Raw genomic sequence first — 20,249 nt, 5'->3', positions numbered from 1 at the left:
CATTATCAATCTTTCATGAACTATAGCAATTGTAATTACTGGTAACATTTAAATTGCTGGTGGTTATCTTTAAACACCTGCACAGGAAGGTGTTTCTTAAGAAGCAACTCCTCCCATATATATAACCTTCAACTTGTAGCTGCACAGTGGAGGAATTGCTCTGTTCCTTCCTTTTTTGAAGTAGGATCTGTTAGGGTAAAAATCAATGCCTTCTTGGTGGTAACACCCACACCTTTGGAATTCTATTCCAAACAAAGTTTGCCCTGTATGGTTTTTGAAGTAAAGTGCCAGTTTTTATGAACTAAGACATTATTTGTTTAAGCCTGCTTTATTCTTTTGCTTCTTTACAATTGTTCCATCCTTGTTGTCTTCAGTTTGACTTAGGAGATTTTATGGCTTGTTTTATTAATTGCATTTAAATGTAAATATTTTTAACAGTTATTTCATGCAATCTTTTTGAGTAATAAGCTCATACAAATGTATTAACAAATGGTATTCCCATATACATGTTCCTGGACGCTAAGATCATCTTCAGAGGTCCTCCTCTGGGAGCCCTTGCCAAAATAAGTAGGGGATGGGGTGCTACGAAGAATAGGGCCTTTTCTGCTGTGGCATCCCAATTTTGTGTTGAATATCCCAGGGAGGCTGAGCTAGTCCCTAGTTTTTCAGTTTCAGTTTTAAATCTGGTGCTGTATTTTAAATCTTTGCACTGTGGCTAGGTTCAATTTAGTTATTATTATTTTACTATACTATAGGTTTAGACTTTTAAATTTCATATTGTATTTTATCATCTTGTATTCATGGTTTTAATTGCTGTGAACCGCCCAGAGAGCTTCGACAATTGGGCGGTATAGAAATGAAATAAATTAAACTACAGGGCCCAATCCAGTCAAACTGAGTGTACTTCAGTCCTATTGGTTTCAAAACTAGAGCTCAGCTAGGGTCACTTTGTGTCCTGCTTTACAAAAGACCACCCTCTGTTTGAAGGCATCCTCTGTTAACTATTTCCGGCATCCCCTGTTTGAAGGGCTGTCCAACCCATGCCCAGTTTAAAGATTAAAAACAAACAAACCATTAGAAGGGAGAGCAGGGGCTTTGAAGTTGCCCATTCATAGTTAGTACCTGGAGAGCAGACACACTGGCTGCAGCCTTCCCATATGATGATGAGATGTATTGTATTTCTATTTAATTTATAGTAGCTATTTCTAAATTTGCATCTATACATATAAATTTTCTGCAAATCTGGGTCTTTTTTTCAGATGTTGCGTTCCTTCTATTTTGGCAATGAGTAAATGGCCACCCTAAGTTCATGCACATGTTACTGAACTCTTTCCATTGAAATCAATGGGACATAAAGGTGCTTAACTTTAGAGGTTGCATCACAGTATTTAGTCATGGTTTCTACCAAATCAGGAGTACTTGGAGTACCCTCACCAGTGGTTTAGCAGCATTAAATGTAAATGTGGGTTAAAAAAAGAAAGAAGTTGTGAATTTAAGGCCAAAGGTCAGAGAATTAGAATTTACTCTCACATTCTGGTTGGATGTATATTGAAATTTCTCACTAATGATCACAACTAGTCGCATCCTCCTGGAAAGGGGTCCAGATCCTTTAAGCTGGAGAAATTGAAGACCTCAAAATTCATCAGATGCCAATTTGCTCAAAACATAATATAAGCAGCAGCAACAACAACAACAACACCACCTCTGTGTGCTTTTATAGCCTGATAGGCACTCCAAAAGTTTGCACATGACTACAAGGATTTGGAGGGGGGGGAACCCCACTCATAATACCACTCTTCTCAAACTTTTGAACATGCCTTTCATTTAGCTTGTCCTGTTGCATAGTCTAAAGTCCTTCTGGGCATGCTAAGGTAGTTGGTTGTGTCAATGGTAGGTTTACCACAACTACAAGGAATTACATAAGGATGGCTTTAGAGACAACTGGATTTCCCAAGAATATTCTTTCAGCATCAGTGTGATGGGGTAGGAAGTTCTAATCTGTTCTACATTTTGGTCATTATTTCAAGCCCAAAGCCCACATCAGGGTGAGGGACAAATGGAAGAAGGAACTCTGAATTTCCCTAGGAACAAAAGAAGATTGCAAGGAAGTGAAAATGGAAGGCCATGACAAGTGTCATGAAGTAGCTGCTGAAAATAAATGAAAAGGGCACTTTCCCATAGGGTGTGTCATTTTAATAGAAGACCCCTCTTTCAACTGCTTACAGATGGATAATAGGATATAAGTAAATTTGGCCTGGCTGACCACAAGTTTCAGTCAGGCCTCCATTAATTTACCGTTTCTGCTGGAAGGGAGACCACCTCAGGAGAACTGGGTGACAACATTAGTATCCATGCGGCTGTGCCTTTTGTTCAGTGTGAAAGGCTATTTGAATAGGGGTCAACTGTAGTCAATTCTCCCTGTTTACTACAATTAATTGTTCCATGCTGGAGGCTAAACAAATGCCAGAAAATAGCTCCAGAAACATGCAACAAAGGTTTTTCTTTTTCTTTTAATTTATGACACTTGCACTAGATGCCAGACAATTGAGGGCTTGAAATGCATTATTTTACCCTGTACAATATAGGGTGCTTATGTGAAACAATTTGAAAATGGACTAATAAAGCTTCCATGTTAAATTCATGTTGCTGTCTTCTCTTCAACACAGACACTCAAATTGAGTCACCATTTTAAAAAAGGGGGTTAAAAATGTAGTAGTAAAGTGGTGCTGATGTACAAACAAGAAAGTACAAACAAAAGTGAAGAGACAGTAGCTTAAAAAGATGGGCTTTACTAGAACCTGGATCTCCCAAGTCCTGATCCAACATGGTAACCACTATACCACAGTGCTTCTCTGGGATGTCCGGAAGCAGGATATGAAGACAATAGCTCTCCCGCACTGTATTCAGAGATATACTACTTCTGAATATGAAGTTTCCACACAGACATCAATATCAGTAGTCATAAGGACAGATCTGTCCTCCATGGATTTGTCTAATCCCCCTTAAAAGCTCATCAAAACCTTCCTTTGGCAATGAATTCTGTAAATTCATTATGCTTTGTTTGCATTCCCTTTTCCCTCCTGAATCTACTGCCCACCCATTTCAATGGGCAATCTGAAGTTCTAGTATGTTACCAGAGAAGGAGGAAACATTCTCTCTGCCCATTTTCTCCATACACCACACATAATTTTATAAACCTCTTATCATATCTTCCCTTAGTTATCAAAAGCACAAAATGTTTCAGCTTTTCTTTGCAAGGAAGGTGATTGGCTGTAGTTCCCTAACATGTGAACAGGTCACGTACAAACAATGAAACAGACACATGAAGAGTAATGGTGTACTCTCATATAGCGCAATCCTATACATGTTTATTCAGAAGCAAGCCCTATTGAGTATAATGGGACTTACTTCCAAAGTCTCAGATGACTGCAGATTTTGTCTGCATCATGTAAACCCACCAATCCTGCTGAATGTGCTCTGTATTCACTAGACATTTCATATATTTTTGGCAGAGCACCTTAACTCCTACAGCACTATGGTACAATATGCCTTAGGTACCCCATGCAGAGCCAGTCCTGGCATAAGGTGGAGTGAGGCAATTGCCTCAAGCAGCAGATTCTGATCATCATAAAAGGGCAGGGAATGGTTCGTTATTTATTTAGTTATTATTGTATTTCTATTGCCAGGGATGGAGAGAGGTACTTATGGGGTTTTCTGCCTCGTGTACCAAAATAACTTGGCTGGCTTAGGATACTATGCAGCTTGTTTTTTTGGGGGGCGGGGACCATTTGTTGCCTCTGCTTTAGGCTGAAAAATGTCTTGGGCCTTGCAAAATGCCCTGTCTCCATGGCACATAGTATTATCCTGAGAGGGAGAAGAGGTTACTGACAAAAGAGGATGCCTTTGCCCTAAATCATCTCATGTGAACCGCCCAGAGAGCTTCACTATGGGGCGGTATACAAGTGCAATAATAAATAAATAAATAAATAAATAATCTTGAGGTATACTCCTTCCCCTCTAAAACTAGCAGCCCAGTGTTAAGCACCCAGGTCAGTTATACAGCATTAAGTATCTAATAAAGAGACCATGGTTTTCCTAACATTCTTGGCCTTGTTTCAGTTTGCCACACTTGGATCAAAGACATTAATGATACTCAGAAAGGTATTAGATCACTTAATCTTTACTGCACAGCAAGACTGAATGACACTTCCATTTGTAGATTAATATGAGATTTTCAACTATGAAGCTTAACAACAAATTATTTTATTGAATTACCACAGAAATGGATTAGCATATTTATATAACATTTTATTATGGTTTTGCATATGAAAATAATGCAGTGACATTAATCTATCAAATTGCTGAAGGATAAATAGTATTGAATTGTTGACTGTATGAAACATGATACCGACCAGATTTAATCAAAAACTGTGGGAAACAGAGCATATCTACCTATCTATCTTTCCTTCAGAAATAATTTGTGCTGGCTCATGCATAACGTAGATGGTACCTTCCTATGATCAGAGACTCAGCAACATTGTGGTCCAAAGCAGTTAGTTATGTAAACTGAAGGTGTAACCAACAAGGAAAGTGTATTTGTAGAAAGTATGCCTTTGTTTATATACTAAGGACATGATTTGGGCTGTCATCTGATCAAAGAAATCTTAGTTGATTAACTATATGAGCTTAAGCTGAATGAGTAATGAACCTATTAAATTTGCATAAATATACATATGCATGAAACTAACAGTTCTGAAATAGAGGAAAAAAGAACTGCTGGTTTCAGTGCGCTTCACTCTCAAAGAAATATACGGAATTGCAAACTTATATCCTGCTCATGCATATGTGGTCTTGCTTTGGTGCTGGGACAGTTCTTTTTCTTTGCCAAGCTGACACCTCCAGGAGGCAAGGTGAAATCTGCCAGTGGTGCAAGAACACAAGAAATCTGAGCCCACATGCCAGTGTCTAGTTTCTTTTCATCATCCTGTATTTATTTCTTTATTACATTTCTATACCGCCCAATAGCCTGAACTCTCTGGGCGGTTCACAAAAATTAAAACATTCAAAGTATAAAAGATCAGTATAAAACCATAATATAAAATACAATATAAAAGCTCAGATAAAAACAGCAGCAATGCAAAATTACAAATTTAAAACACCAAGTTAAAATTTATTTATAGACTGTTAAAATGCTGGGAGAATAAAAAAGTCTTCACCTGGCATCTAAAAGCATATTATGTAGGTGCCAAGCGAACCTCCTTAGCCCATGTGTGTGGCAAGGAGAGAAATAACAGGCACCAAATTGGAAGCATGTGTGTGTAAGTACAAAGGAGGGGGGCAGGGGGAAAGAACACCCTTTTAGAGATGGCATCCAATTAAATTGGGGGTACTTTTAAAATCTTGGAAGATTTTTAATTAATGTCTTAGTTACTTTGTAGCTGGGTAATTACATCCATCATCAGTTGATTGTCATTTCATGGGGGCAGGGGGGGGAGTGCATTGCCAAGAAATAAATGTGATTCTTTGACTTTGGAGTCACATTTGCCCTTTTTGAATTCTATGTAATTAAACTGATGTTGTTGTTGTTGTTGTTTTAAAAATCACTCTGATGTAAATTGAGCATTCAATATAAATGTTTAATTAAGATCATATGAAATGTCATCTATACCTCAAAACATATTAGACCCTGGGTAGGGGGCTCAAGGGATGCAAAGCAGATGGGGAGAAAAAGAAGACTGAAGGGACTTTCTTCACGGTCGAGTGGAAAATTAGGAGGCGAGTGAAGGGAATATGAACCTTGAGAGGTTGTCATCTTTTCCATTAGATGTTAAGGAGTAGACAATCTTTACAGTCTTCTCTTAGGGGATCATTCTCAGTCCTTCCAGCCAAGGTTTCATCACCCCACGCTTCCCCAAGAGTTAGTCACCCCAAGCGGCATTTCAGCACACCTACCAATGTCCTGCCTTTAGCATCCTCAGAGTCAAATCATGCATTTCTGTGCTCTTGAGGTTGGCTCTCATGCTGCGCTAATAACAGATGCTGGTTTGCATTGTGCTGGTTGGCCAAATCACAAGGCGTACCCCACTTTTGTCTCAGTGGCTTTTCCGGGGAAGAGTTACTGGCAAGGGAAGTGTCCACAGTGCGCTTTCAGCCTAATCACTTGATATTATCATCATTCATATAGACCCAAACAGACGTTACTTTAAATGAGAGTCCAGCAGCTACATCCCCCCCACATTTTACTCTAGAGTAAGCACAGAACCCCCAATTCAGATCAGATCCTTAGTATGGTGTGTGTGTGTCACAGTCCAGATTGCGGGGGGGGGGGGCTCATGCCTACTCTAGGGTAAAAATGGATACAGACACATATTTAATATAATGTTGTTTTGGTTCTATGTTACCAGTGTAATGAAGGATCTAATCATGTAAACAGCTTTCTGGTAGAAGCCAGCACCACACAGTAACTACAAATGCTCCCTCCGAGGTCAGTTAAACATGTAGAAGCAGCATGTGTTGGTATAGCCCTTCCTGCACTGTACCTCTTTCACAAGACAGAATGGTATTTCAGTAATCTACATCAGTAAGCCTTAGGATTTCGTATGTGCAGTTGTGGCGTTGCACAGATACCCAGATACTGATTAATACTTGTACCATGAGTTTCATTTTAAAAATGCTTATTTTGCTCTCTTTTGGTGAAACAAAAAGAAGTTTCAGAGAAAATGGTTTTGTGTTGGTTTGAATAATTAAGAAGAGATCCAAGTTTATTTTGAAAAGAGGAAACAATGTTCCCTTTTCCTCCAAGGAGCAGAATGGAAACTAAAACTCAGAAAGTTAAAAAAACATGCCTTGTCTCCATCTGTAGGACAAGGCCTTAACTTGAGCATATAGGCTACAGTGGAAGATCATGCAGAAAAGTCTGATTAGCAATTCCTCAGAGAGGAGACCTGCCCACTCCATGGAAATCTCCCTGTTTCCTGCTTCATTGCTTGAAGGACTATAGGAAGAAAGACCAACCCCCTATAGGTCAAAACCCTCCCTCATGCCAGGCAAATCAATCAAGGACATCTGCTCGAACAAATGCAGGCGAAAGGGCACCTCTGCATGTTAAAAGCACAAAATGACAGCCAGCACTGGACACCCATGTGTAGGCAGCCTTACAAATTTACAGACAGGGGTTGTGACCCTTCCATGAACACTTCCATACATCCATGTGAATTAAGGGGGAAAGGAATGATTTATGGGACTAATTCCACTACCAAATTTACTGTAGGGAATGATCTTGAAAATGTCTGCAAAGGACTGCAGGCTGGTTCCTTCTTCTGATTAACAAAATGCAGAAAGAAGTGATCAAACGCAGATCTCTGACCTGTCAAAATATTAAAAGCAGGGAAAGGAAGTGGAGAACTGTGTTACCTGGCTCTCGCTGTGTGCGTATGTATATGTGTGACTGACAGAACAGAGGAACCCAGTGCCTGCCGAAACGGAGGTGTTGCATTTAATTCATTCATTTCAGTGGGGACTTTTTTTAAATTCAACTTTCTACAAAATCTCTGCTTGCAGCATTAATTATACAGATTTCCCCAGCTGGCACTTACAGTTCAGTTCTAACAAATGGTGTAGCAACGCAAAGTTATTTTCAAGGATGTTCTTATACTAGAGCCCATTTCTTCCCAGTAGGCATTTAAACTTTTATAAACCGCCCAGAGAGCTTTGGCTATGGGGCGGTATATAAATGTAATAAATAAATAAATAAATAAATAAATAAATAAATAAAATAAACGATTTAACACCATTAAAGAATTATCCAGATGAGTACTGCCCATGCAAATATATATCTCAATGACACTGTGAGATTAGGGTCCATTCCAGAAATATCTGCATTTTCAAAGCAATGTACAATTTTTAGTTACTGTTAAAAAAATGATTCCTGACCCCAAGCTGCAACTATCCCATTTGTATGTGCTGTTTGGATAGTGGCTGTGCTAGGGCAGCCTTCCTCAACCTGGAGTCCTCCAGATGTTTTGGACTCCATTTTCCATCAGCCCCAGCCCGAATGGCCAATGGTCAGAAATCCTGGAAATGTGGACTACACCAGGTTGGGGAAGACAGTGCTAGGGCATCTCTTCAATGTGGCCAGAGACCCTACCCTGCAGTTTTTAGTTTTTTGAATGTATGTGCCTATATTTATTTATTTATTTATTACATTTATATACCACCTGTTTCCTCCTTAAGGAACCCAGGGTCGCATACATATTTTATCCTAACAACAATATCCCTGAGAGGTAGGTTGGGCTAAGAGTCTGTGAGTGGCCCAAAGTCACTCAGAGAGCTTCGTGGCTGAGTGGGGAATAGAACCCAGATCTCCCAACTCCCAGTCCGACACTTTACACCACACTGGCTCTTTAGAAGCTTCTCTCCCTGGTGCTAGTTCTTTGCAAAAAGAATACTGCTTGATTTTGCCATTAGTCAATTCGCCAATACTATGCTTATGCAGCCTTTTTAAATATCCTTCATTACGTGGGGATGGATGACATTTTAGTGGAACCCGTGTGAATAGATTACAGGAGGGAAGAAAACAGGATTATTTTGCCTATGTGTAAACATTCTAAGGAAAGAGATCTACTTGATACTATTTCTATGCAGACCTTCACGTGACTTGTAACAGAAGCTTAAATGAAAGGAATATTGAGAGCAACAAGAGATATACTTCACAGGTTCAACCTTAGATTTTATGCAAGAGCATCTGTGTTGGTCCGTCGTAGCAAAAGCAATAATCAGAAGACCCATGGCATCTGCTGTCTAAAAAACCAGAGGAAATTTGGGGAGCTATCCACCAAATGTTGTTGCTGTTGCATGACTCGTGGTTGAACCTCATTGCAAAGAATGAAGATTGCACCACAGCAGTGCCTATGGGATTCTGTCCTCCATCCATAAACTGGCAAAAACAAGGCAAGCTGCTATGCCCCACTAGAGCAAACACAGCTGGAACAGCTATGATTAAAAGAATAATGAGCTAAAAAACCTCCATCTACATTATCTGAACTGTGACAGAGTAGATACCAATTAACAGTGGGCCAGTGGATCCAGCCATTGATTAGGTGTGCAGGGTAGCAAAGCAATGAAGTGATGTTTATTCTTTAGTCTGTTAATGTAGTTAGGGTAGACTGGTGATTTACCAGAAAGCTTTTAGCTCCAAGTTAAACTTTGGTGGCTTATTGCTACAGCAACACAGTGGCCACTAAAGCTAACAATATGGCAGATGTTTGCATTACAAAGGGCATTCTCCCCCCACACACCCCGCAAACTCCAAGGAAATTATTCCCACATCAATTTGAGCAACAGCAAGTCTTTGCCATGAACCCTCAGTGAGAAAGCAACAGGTGGATTGTTTTATTACTGTCAGGCATTTTAAAAACTTTGTAAGCTGCTTCAGCTGCCCTCAGCACAGACTTGCAGCTTACAAATTCTAAAATAAATAAATTCCGCTTCTCTCACCCCACCCCCATTTGGTGCAAACACATCTTTGCAATTATTTGAATCTCCCTCTGAATAAAGTTCTATTGGGGTGCAGGGCTCCCCTGTGCAACAACATTGTTTTCGAATTGTGCTGTTTCCCAATACCTGACAGGACCCATGGGTGAAACCCAAGGAGTTAGATGAGAGTGAAAGAAAAAGGCCAGTCAGAAGCCTACATCCTGGAACAGCAGCTGGTCCAGTAAAGACCTCTTTATGAAGTACAGGTGCTACAGGCTTGCAGAGGTGCAAATACAAGCAACCCCAAATATCATTAAAGTGCATTGTAATGCAATGCGTCTTTTTTGATGGGGCTGATGTGTGTCTTATGTTTGAATGCTGTCATAAGCTGGATATGATAATGCATAAAACTTGGGTTTATGGAATAACAATCTTATTGGGTTGCAGATCAACTCCATTCAACATCATGTCTTTTAGGTACAGCAGTTCCCAGCTTAATTAAAAACAAGCGATGGCCCAAAGAAAAAACCGTAACCGTATCAGCAAAACACCTTAGGGTGCTTTTATTGTGGCAACCCAAAAACCCACCCCCCCAAAAGGTATGTAACACTGTCTCCAGCAAGGCCCACTTAGCACCAACATTGTCATCTTTTTGGCTCCAGTTTAAGATTCAGCAGCATTTGATGACATATTGAGCATGTTGCTTACGATTGTCACTGAAGTTTTAGTTGTTTTAAAGTCTGTATCTTTATGTTTTTGTTGTAACTCACCTTGAAAGTTTATTTTATTTTATTTTGAAAAAGGCACCTAAGGGCACTTTCCTATGTATTTTTAGATTTTAAAAGTCCCACAACTCTCAGCATTCCCCAGCCAGTGGGAATGCTGCGAGTTGTAGGACTTTTTCTGACTAAACATGCATAGGATTGTACCTGAAGAAATTTAATTTAACAACAACAACAACAACAAAAGCGTAATTTCCAGTTGTCTAGCTGAATTATGCATCTAGTCCTCTGGTGAATGTAAATGAATGAGCCCCTGTAGGATGAATTTAGATGCCCAATCCACATGTGACCCATGTACAGAAGTGGCAATGTATGCTGAACATTCTTTCACCCACAAGTGCTACTCTATTAATTTCAACAGAGAGCAGATCTGCATATATTTTGCGTTGCTATCATCATTGAAAGTAATATCGCCTTTCACACTTGCGTGGGCTCTGTACACACATCAGTGCTTGTGCAAGTTTCTAGACCAGCTTTCCCCAACCTGTTGCCCTCCCAATGTGTCGGACTACAACTCCCATCATCCTCACAGGATAGTGTCTCTACTGGATAGTGAAACAGAATTTTATAGCAAAGACATACTAATGCTTTTGAGCAATCTTCCCCACCCCTAAAACCTTGAATAATGATTTATTATGTCTTAATTATAATTTAATACGGCCAATAATGTGCCAGCTGATTTATGTCACTCTCTATGAGCGTGGAAAATCTATTTTTGAAATAACCCATATATCTTCTCTTTCAGTAGCTCTGCTGAGAATGCCTTTGGAAATATACTGCCTTGTGCTGCTGTTTAGGTAGGCAGATCTAATAGTTCAATGCATCAAATCTGCAGTTGGAATTTCTTGTACTACTTAAGTATTTGACAGTGTCACCTCATGAAGAAATCTTTTTAAATGGTTGAGGCAAACAGATTAAGAGAGGGAAAAGTGTTAGATTTAGTTACATATATTATGTGCAATGATTTCAGAGCTAATTTATATGATATCTTTGCAACATGGTTACCGTGGCGAAGATCCTCCAGTCAGCTCCAGCACTAAATCAATAACACACAGGTAGGCTGAATCATGTGGTACTTCCAACACTAGTACCACCAGTTGAATTTCAGGATGCCTTTTAATAATGTGCTGCTTTTAATGATGTATTAGTTTTGAATGTTTTAATTATATGTATTTTGTGTTGTGCCCCGCCTCGATCCGGAAGGAGAGGCGGGTAACAAATATTTATTTATTTATTTATTTATTTATTTATTTATTATTATTGTCCTCAACTCTATCACGGTCTTTGACACTACCTTGGTCCCAACGTGATATGGTTTAGCCACAAAAGGGCTAGCCAAAGGTATTTTTTCTGCTTGAGGCAGAGCAGCAAATAGTGCCCATCCAAGTGTACATCGCCATGTTTCTCCACTACATAAAAGAAAATGCATGAGTGCACCCTAGGAAAGGTAGGAGAGCATGGGAGGAGTGAAAGAATAAGAAAGCAACTTATCCCATTTGTATCCCACTGTTCCTCCAAGGTGCTCTGGCCAGCAGGCATAATTCCCTTTCCTGTTTTATGCTTAGAGCTACATTATGAATCAGAGTAGCCTGAACTTTATAGCTGAATAGGAATTGAAACGTGGGTCTAAGTCCAATATTCCAGCCACTATACCACACCAGTTTATGGCATAGCCCTAAGCGTCCACAAGGACATCAGAGAAACAAGTGACTCATGCGGCCACTTTTCGGTAGAGGTCATCATGAAAAAGCTGTCATCCATGCCCATGTATATGTAGCCAGAATGATGAACTAGACATACCAGTGGTCTTTTCCAACATGGCAACTCCCGTGTTCTTATAATACATATAGTTTAGCATTACCATTCCTATAGATCAATATGTAACTAGACATCTATGCTAAAGGTTCTATGGAGAAATTCCTGGCTAAAGGGATCCACAAATGTTAGGCTTAGTTTACTAGCCTAGTTCACTATCTGTAGCCTCATTATTTGTGACTCCTCAGTTCCCTGAAGCCAGTAGTATGTGTAAAGAACTTGGGGAAACGATTTGCTCTTGTGTTAGGCTGGTGCTGCCACTGACGTATCCTACAAAAGCCCAGTATTAAGTGGAAGTATTCACCCCTCCTTTTCTCTAGATTTGTCCCTCCCTTCCAGTGTCTCTTCCTTCCTGTTAGGATTTTGCAGGACACAGTGCCAGCATCATGAGGAAGGGAAACCTCCTCTCCTTTCTTCCACAAAGGATGGTGGGGTGGGGGTAGGAAAGGCCATGCCTCCCCCACAAGCAAGGCTTTTCAGGGGCACTTGGCAGATCTGGGGAGGGACACTTGCTGTTGGGCGAGCAGGTGAGTGAGTTCATGGAACCATGTCCACCTAGGTTCACAAAACACCTGAACAAATCTCCCTCGTTGTCTATTATATCACAGAATTCTTACAAACCACACAAACAAAACTGGGTGATATGTACTGTTTCCTTGTTAAGGTAGTGTAAAGAATTTGTGATTTTTCTTTATAGGCTTGTTACCTATATAGGCTTTATAGGCTTGTGGCTTGGGACCGCAATACCTGATGGAATGCCTCTCCCGACATGAACCTCCCCATACACTGCGCTCAACATCTAAGGTCCTCCTCCAAGTGCCTATTCCGAGGGAAGCTCGGAGGATGGCAACAAGGGAGAGGGCCTTTTTGGTGGTGGCTCCCTGACTGTGGAATGAGCTCCTCGATGAGGCTCGCCTGGTGCCAACATTGTTATCTTTTCAGTGCCAGGTCAAGATTTTTCTCTTCTCCCAGGCATTTTAACATTTTAACAGCATTTTAACAGTATTTAACAACGTTAAGTTTGTTTTTAATGGACCCCAGAATTGTTGTTTTTAAATGGATACTGTTGTTTTTATACTTTGTTTATGTTTTTGATGGTTTTTAAATTTTGTATACTTTTAATGTTTACTATTTTTAATTGTTGTAAACCGCCCAGAGAGCTTCGGCTGTGGGGCGGTATATAAATGTAATAAAATAAATAAATAAATAAATAAATACTGTTTCCTTGTTAAGGTAGTATAAAGAATTTGTGATTTTTCTTTATAGGTTTGTTACAATTGACATGAGTAAAAACTTGATTCATGCGTAAACTGAACTTTGTCTCTAAAATTTAGATGTATGGATGTAGCAAACTGTAATTAATGTTCATAAAGCACTCTAGAAATGAAAAGAGCCCTCATCAGGGTTGAGGAATGTTATTACGAGAATTTCCCATTACAGGATATTTGTTGTGCAATTCACATGCTGTCTGGAATTTATTGCAGGGTTGAAGGGATGGAAAAGATGGGAAGGCTTTCTTTCTTTCTTTCTTTCTTTCTTTCTTTCTTTTGTAACACAAAATTTTTTAATCCCACAATCTGAACTGAAATTTCTGTGTCAGATAATTAGAGAAAACACTGTAAAGGGAAAAAACCCTTTTTGACTGAGATTTTGTACTTACCTGACTTTACTCTACTAAAGGAATCACTCAGCATGGAAGACTGAAATATTTGGTATGCCAAGAGCTGGTGTAGCATAGCGACTAAGACAAGTATGAGTTGTGAACCCAGAACCTAGGGAGGTTGTGGGCTCTCCCACACTAGAGGCATTCAAGAGGCAGCTGGACAACCATCCGTCAGGTATGCTTTAGGGTGGATTCCTGCATTGAGTGGGGGGCTGGACTCGATGGCCTTATAGGCCCCTTCCAACTCTACTATTCTATGATTCTATGATCATTTTGGGAAAAGAGGGAACAGAAGGAGATAGATTTGACTAGTGGGTAGAGTAGGCAAGGATACATGATATACTGTATTGTAACAAACAAGTATTGCAACAATGTTCTAGCCAAACTAACTATCCCAAGTCAAATGAGATTTGTCCACAAAATAAGTGGCAAACACATATTTTCCTTCATGCACAGGGAAACCAGGTTTACCAAGACATTCACTACTCAGAACATCTCCACTGGACAGTACTTCATGAATGTTATCTTAGTTATTTAAAAATCTTTATCCTACCAAACTAGCCAATTTAGGCTCTTATGGAGTTTGTATGGCATTAGAAAAGAAACTTCATTCCCTGTCACTGCAGCATAGATTAAAAAGCAGCAACACAATGCTGCAATTTGCTTTTCACCACTGGCATTTTATCAACTAGTCCAATTCAGCCACAAGGTACTAAGTGACCTGTAGCATTACAGCAGGGAGAGAGGACACCCAGACTGAACATTTTTGATAAACCCGAATAATATATTTATTACAAAAAGTGTTTTTCTGCAAGTTTAGTACCAACTTAAACATTCTTTTTAAAAGCAAAGAAACTTGAATGGGGTTGAGATGTAAAGAAAGGAGAAGTCCTACCTCTACCACTGACTTTGCATCCAGTCGAAAGTTGAAATCTCCGAAGACAAAATATGAAACTCTCTCAAACCGCTGATCTATAATTCTGAAAAGGCATAGAAGAAAATAATAATTATTAAATACAGTATGCTCAGATGTATGTGAAGTAAAATAATCTTTACAGTTTGTTGTTTATTCGTTCAGTCGCTTCTGACTCTTCGTGACTTCATGGACCAGCCCAGAGCTTTCTGTCGGCCGTTGCCACCCCTAGCTCCCCCAAGGTCAAGTCCGTCACCTCCAGAATATCATCCATCCATCTTGCCCTCTTCCTTTTGCCTTCCACTTTCCCTAGCATCAGCCTCTTCTCTAGAGTATCCTGTCTTCTCATTATGTGGCCAAAGTACTTCAGTTTTGCCTTTAATACCATTCTCTCAAGTGAGCAGTCTGGCTTTATTTCCTGGAGTATGGACTGGTTTGATCTTCTTGCAGTCCAAGGCACTCTCAGAATTTTCCTCCAGCACCACAGTTCAAAAGCATCTATTTTCCTTCGCTCAGCTTTCCTTATGGTCCAGCTCTCGCAGCCATAGGTTACTATGGGGAATACCATTGCTTTAACTATGCGGACCTTTGTTGTCAGTGTGGTGTCTCTGCTCTTAACTATTTTATCAAGATTTGTCATTGCTCTTCTCCCAAGAAGTAAACATCTGATTTCCTGGCTGCAGTCAGCATCTGCAGTAATCTTTGCGCCCAGAAATACAAAGTCTGTCACTGCCTCCACGTTTTCTCCCTCTATTTGCCAGTTATCAATCAAGCTGGTTGCCATAATCTTGGTTTTTTTACTTGTTACATACCATACCCAGAACTGTTGCTACAAAGAGATTGCATGTACATTGAAGGGTGTGCTCCCATGAATTTGCCACTAAAAATGAGCCAAGGATGGTGGTGGGAAGATGTCTCCAAGGTGGCACTGGCCATGCATACTTTCCCCAACCTGGTGCCTGGCAGATTCCCATCAGCAACAGACAGTATGACTGACTGTCAGGGCTAATGAAAATTATAGTCCAAAACATCTGCAAGGCACCAGGTTGGAGGGGGGATGCCTTAGAATAACTGCTCCGAGAGGCTTCTATGCATTGTACACACCTGGAACCATTCTGGAGACACTTCCTTGCCACTAAAAAAAAAAAGGATGATGACTATGTGCACATATTCGACATGTGTATTGGTAGAGGGCAAGCCTATCTTTTTCACCACAAGCAACAAATAGGCTAAGGCTAGTCATTAATGTGGATAACTTCTCTCATCAGAGTGCCTCAAATGTAGAGCCCATCAGGCAGTAAAGTGTGTCAAGTGGGGCTTTAAGTGCTTTCAGATAACTTCCCTTTTCTCCACTGCAAACTGATTAGTCATCAACATGCAAGGGCATCCCAATGTAACTCTTCATTGGAAGGGTTCCAATGAATGATGGCACTGCAATATCACCACACCATCAACAAGCTGCACCATTTTTGGTTTCTGAAACTGTAGAGACCTTCGAGTCCATCACATGATGGTGGTTTCAAACAACCCAGTTCTATGTAGATGCATTGTGAGTGCAGGAGTCATGATGTGATACGGAAAAAACGTTTGCCACAGCTGTTAACTTTTCTACTCGCCTGCAAAAATTACACAAAGTGATTTAAAACAAGCCCTTATGATCTCATAGTTGAAGACAAACCTCAATAAAAACCACCCAGAGAGCCCTGGCTATGGCGGCGGTATATAAGTATAATAAATAAATAAATAAAAATCCGTATATTGCAGATATGGATTATTTTGGAAAAATATTAAAGCAATAATAAAATGTACATATGGGACTGTAACAAAAGGTTGCAATGTAGAATGGATAATACTGTTTTGGCAATATGAAGATCTACATATGAACTTCAGTAATAGATGGAATGGTTATTATTAACCGCAGTAACAACTCCTCCTATTGTACAACACTAAGTCAAAAAACTGAAACTTCCTGAGTATATTTCTGAGAAATGAACCTCAAACTGAAATGGATAAATTTAAAAAGAGATTTATGAGTAGGGATTTATGAGTAGGGATGTCCATCACTAGGAAATCCATTCTGGGAATTTGCACACCCTTGACACTGACAGCTGTCAAATCACCCACTGACAATTCTAGAAAAGGGGAGCAGATTGCCCACTTAACAACATGATCCTCAAGGTTTGAAGTTTTGAACTGACACTCGGGGGTGCTCCACTTCCATTGCACACTTGCCCAAGTCTCAAGCAAGTGCTTTTAACACAGATGTAGCCTGCACCCCCTTTTCCCAGCAATTATTTGCAGTAACTACGGCAGCACTTCCCAAGTACAAGTTGGGGGTGGGGGAACTGACAAGAGAAATGAACAAAATGCCATCATTACCCCCCCCCCCAAATCTGCATACAGGCTTGACTTGCTACAGAGCGAGTTGGCACTAGCAGAGGAAAGTGGAACAAAATCCGTGAGGCTACAATGGAAAAAATCCATCAAGCTTCATCCCACAAACAGAATCCTCTGACATCCCTATTTATGAAGGTTCTTTGTATTCCTGCAATATTATGATTCTTCAACACTGGAATGAAATGAAAAAGATTTCCAAAGCAGTTTTAATACTTTTAAACCCAGTTCAGAAACAAGTCAAACTTCACCTAAAGATATTGCTTTGGTCATAGGAAAATTATCTGCTGCCAAACATAGACAATCCTGAAGGCTGGAAAGGAACATAAAACTGGTCTACTGCTTAGTGCATTAAGCAGTTTCCCAAAGGAGGGTGGGCCATCAGAAGAGGGTGCTAGATTCATTCTGCAGTAGTACTTTTATCTCAAATATATGAATGGGTTGGAATGAGCAACATGTCATGACCTCCAGCCCTTAGTCCTTCCAGTGTGCAGCAGAGGATTCTGATGAGGATGAGACATAGGCTACTTCCTTGAGGATAGGACTGCCAGGGCCTTAGCAGGGCCCTCCTAGGTATAGCCCTTCTGGCTCAGAAGAAACTCCATCTCCCTCAGCCTCGCAGAAGTCTCAGGGCCCTTTAACAGTCCATTCAGCTCCTCCAGGAGGGGTGCAGCTGACCACACTATAGGTCTTGTCAGCACTGAGACAACATCCTCCTATTGTTCTAGTAAGAGAGAGTTCAAGCCAGCAGGATCCACTTGGAGCTATCCAAGGTCCTACGTTCTTCCTGCTTTGATCTGATTATCATCAGATGCTATCTTCTTCCCAGTGAGCCTCAAGGATTTTCAGAAAGGAACTCAAGATAAGAAATTATGCACTCCTTTAGGTTTTAGTAGTTAACAACTATAAATCTCTCTATCTTTTCAAATATCAAATATATGCAGAAAGTATCCCCCACCCCTAACAAGACTGGAGAGCTTTAGAAGTTGCTTTATTGTAATCCTGCATTGCAATTTCCTTTTGAACATGCTATGAATCAAAATTTCCTATAAAAGGTGGCAATTAATCACCCCATGGAGTGATCAATTTAAAATGGTGTAGAAAAGAAAGCAGCCAAGCCATGTCACTAGCATTAAATTAATGTTTATCAGTGGGAGGATCTAGTGCTACTTTCACACAATTCTTTCCTGATGTTTGCATCACATTATCAAAAGATACTACAATGTATCTACAAGACTAACAACCCAATTCTATAATGCCACCAAAGCAGCTGATCAGATTATGGGATCCGCAGCTAGAACGAGGGTAAAGTTGATATCTCTCAACATACACACACACATTCACTGTTGCTGGAACTAGTAATGGCTCTATGGTAGAGCACATATTTTGCCTAAATATGGCATAAGGTTCAATATTTGAGATCTCCAGTTATAAAAGATTTATAGGGAGCAGGGCTGAGAAATACCTCCACCGGAGAGCTAGTCAAGGTAGACAATACTACTGGGTCAATGTCGTTGCTGCCGAAACAACAGCAAAGAGCAAGTTAAAGACTAACCAATTTACTAGGGCATAAGCTCTAGTGGAATCAGATGCACGAAATATTACCAACAGTTGGCAGTTGGCATATACATGGCTGTAGAGAAAATATTATAAACAGTGAGGTCAAGTGGCAATGAAATACAAAAAGAATACAGTCTGTGACAAGCACAGTGACCATTCACAACAGCAGTAACTGGCGATTTCCCATAAATGGCATTCAAAGGATTGCTTGAGTTGAGCAGAAGCCAGAACATCAGTGCATCAGATCTTTCATCCATAATTAAAAGATTGCTTTGGCAAGAAATACAATGTTGCGTGGTACTGCCCTACCCGCTACATCTGCTACTACACAACCACGGATTATAGCAGGGCAAATGAAGAAGATTTATAGGGCCAGTGTACCTATTCCTTCAGCACAGAACAGAAAATGCTAGAGTTGCATGGTGCCATTCTGAAGCCTGTGTGTGTGTGTGTGTGTGTGTGTGTGTGTGCATTTTTAGACAGGAAAGGTTTACATTATTATTATATAATTGTTTTAACTGCTTTTAAATTATATATTGTTTTAACTTGGTTCATGGTTTAATTTGTTTTTAGCTGTGTATATTTATTGTTTTATACTGTATGCTTTTATCTGTACACCGCCCTGAGATCTTAATGATATAGGGCGGGATACAAATGTTTTAAATAAATGAATAATTAATAATTATTATTTATTACATTTATATACAGCCCCATAGCTGAAGCTCTCTGGGCGGTTTACAAAAGTTTACATTTACTTATTGGTCTGAGCAGTTATCTATTCCAGGGGATTTTTAAAGGCAGCTTCTCAAGCAACGGAGAGGATTTTGTGCACTTTGCTGCTATTATCCCATTGATGTGCCACACTTTTATCTAATCTTATCCAAGTCTTTTGGAACACCACTACCACCATTTGTTCCATGATAATTTTCAAACATGGATTTTCACAGATTTCTGTTGTTTGGCTGGCCTCAAGCATGCAAGCTGATACTGATTAATCTCAAAGAGCCAGAGATGCTTGGCTTGCACAACATGCATGTATTCATCTTCCATTTGTCCTGGATATATACAAGACTTTTTGGCAGTATCATATAACAAGGCTTCTATTTTCCTCTTGACAGAATCATTAATTTCCCATGATTCACATTCATAAGCTGTTACAGCAAAAAACTTAAGGCATCCATCCATCAACCCTTTGAACGTTCTGGGATGCTCCAATGTATCCAAATCTATATAAGGGAGGTCATGGCTTAGCAAACCCAATGTTCCTAGGGGTTTTTAGAGGGCCAGGAGGGCTGGGGCAGGCTGGGAGTCCACTATCCCTCTACCCCACCTCCATCCTTGTTCCCAATGAACATTCTAAGTCTGCCTTCCACAACCTGGTGACTTCCAGATGTGTTGGACTCCAACTGGTTGGGAATGATGTGAGTTGCAGTCCAGCACATCTGGAGGGCAACAGATTGGGGAAGAGAGGCTCAGTATAAGGCTATCCAGAGTCTAAATCTGGTCGTCGCAAGGAGATTTGCATTAATATCTGCCGCCACAAGGGAACTGAGTTTCCCCCACTCCGATAACCCCAAACCGGACACAGGTGGTAAAAAATAGCTTTAAAGACCGGCAACATCTCTGCCTGTTCCAGCCAGCATTGTGG

At 40.2% G+C, this 20,249-nt stretch overlaps 1 protein-coding gene across 5 annotated transcripts in view; it reads right to left on the bottom strand.

Moving 5' to 3' along the window:
* INPP5A (inositol polyphosphate-5-phosphatase A) overlaps nt 1–20,249 on the bottom strand; it is a 290,804-nt gene that overhangs the window by 89,819 nt on the left and 180,736 nt on the right. For all 5 annotated transcript variants that reach the window (XM_063132848.1, XM_063132845.1, XM_063132849.1 and 2 more), the window contains exon 9: nt 14,630–14,714. In XM_063132848.1, coding sequence (XP_062988918.1) covers nt 14,630–14,714 — 85 coding nt within the window. The remainder of the gene's footprint in view (nt 1–14,629; nt 14,715–20,249) is intronic.

The sequence above is a fragment of the Elgaria multicarinata genome, chromosome 8 (genome assembly GCF_023053635.1).
Source record: "Elgaria multicarinata webbii isolate HBS135686 ecotype San Diego chromosome 8, rElgMul1.1.pri, whole genome shotgun sequence".
Lineage (NCBI taxonomy): Eukaryota > Metazoa > Chordata > Lepidosauria > Squamata > Anguidae > Elgaria > Elgaria multicarinata.
This window is presented reverse-complemented; position numbering and strand designations above follow the sequence as displayed.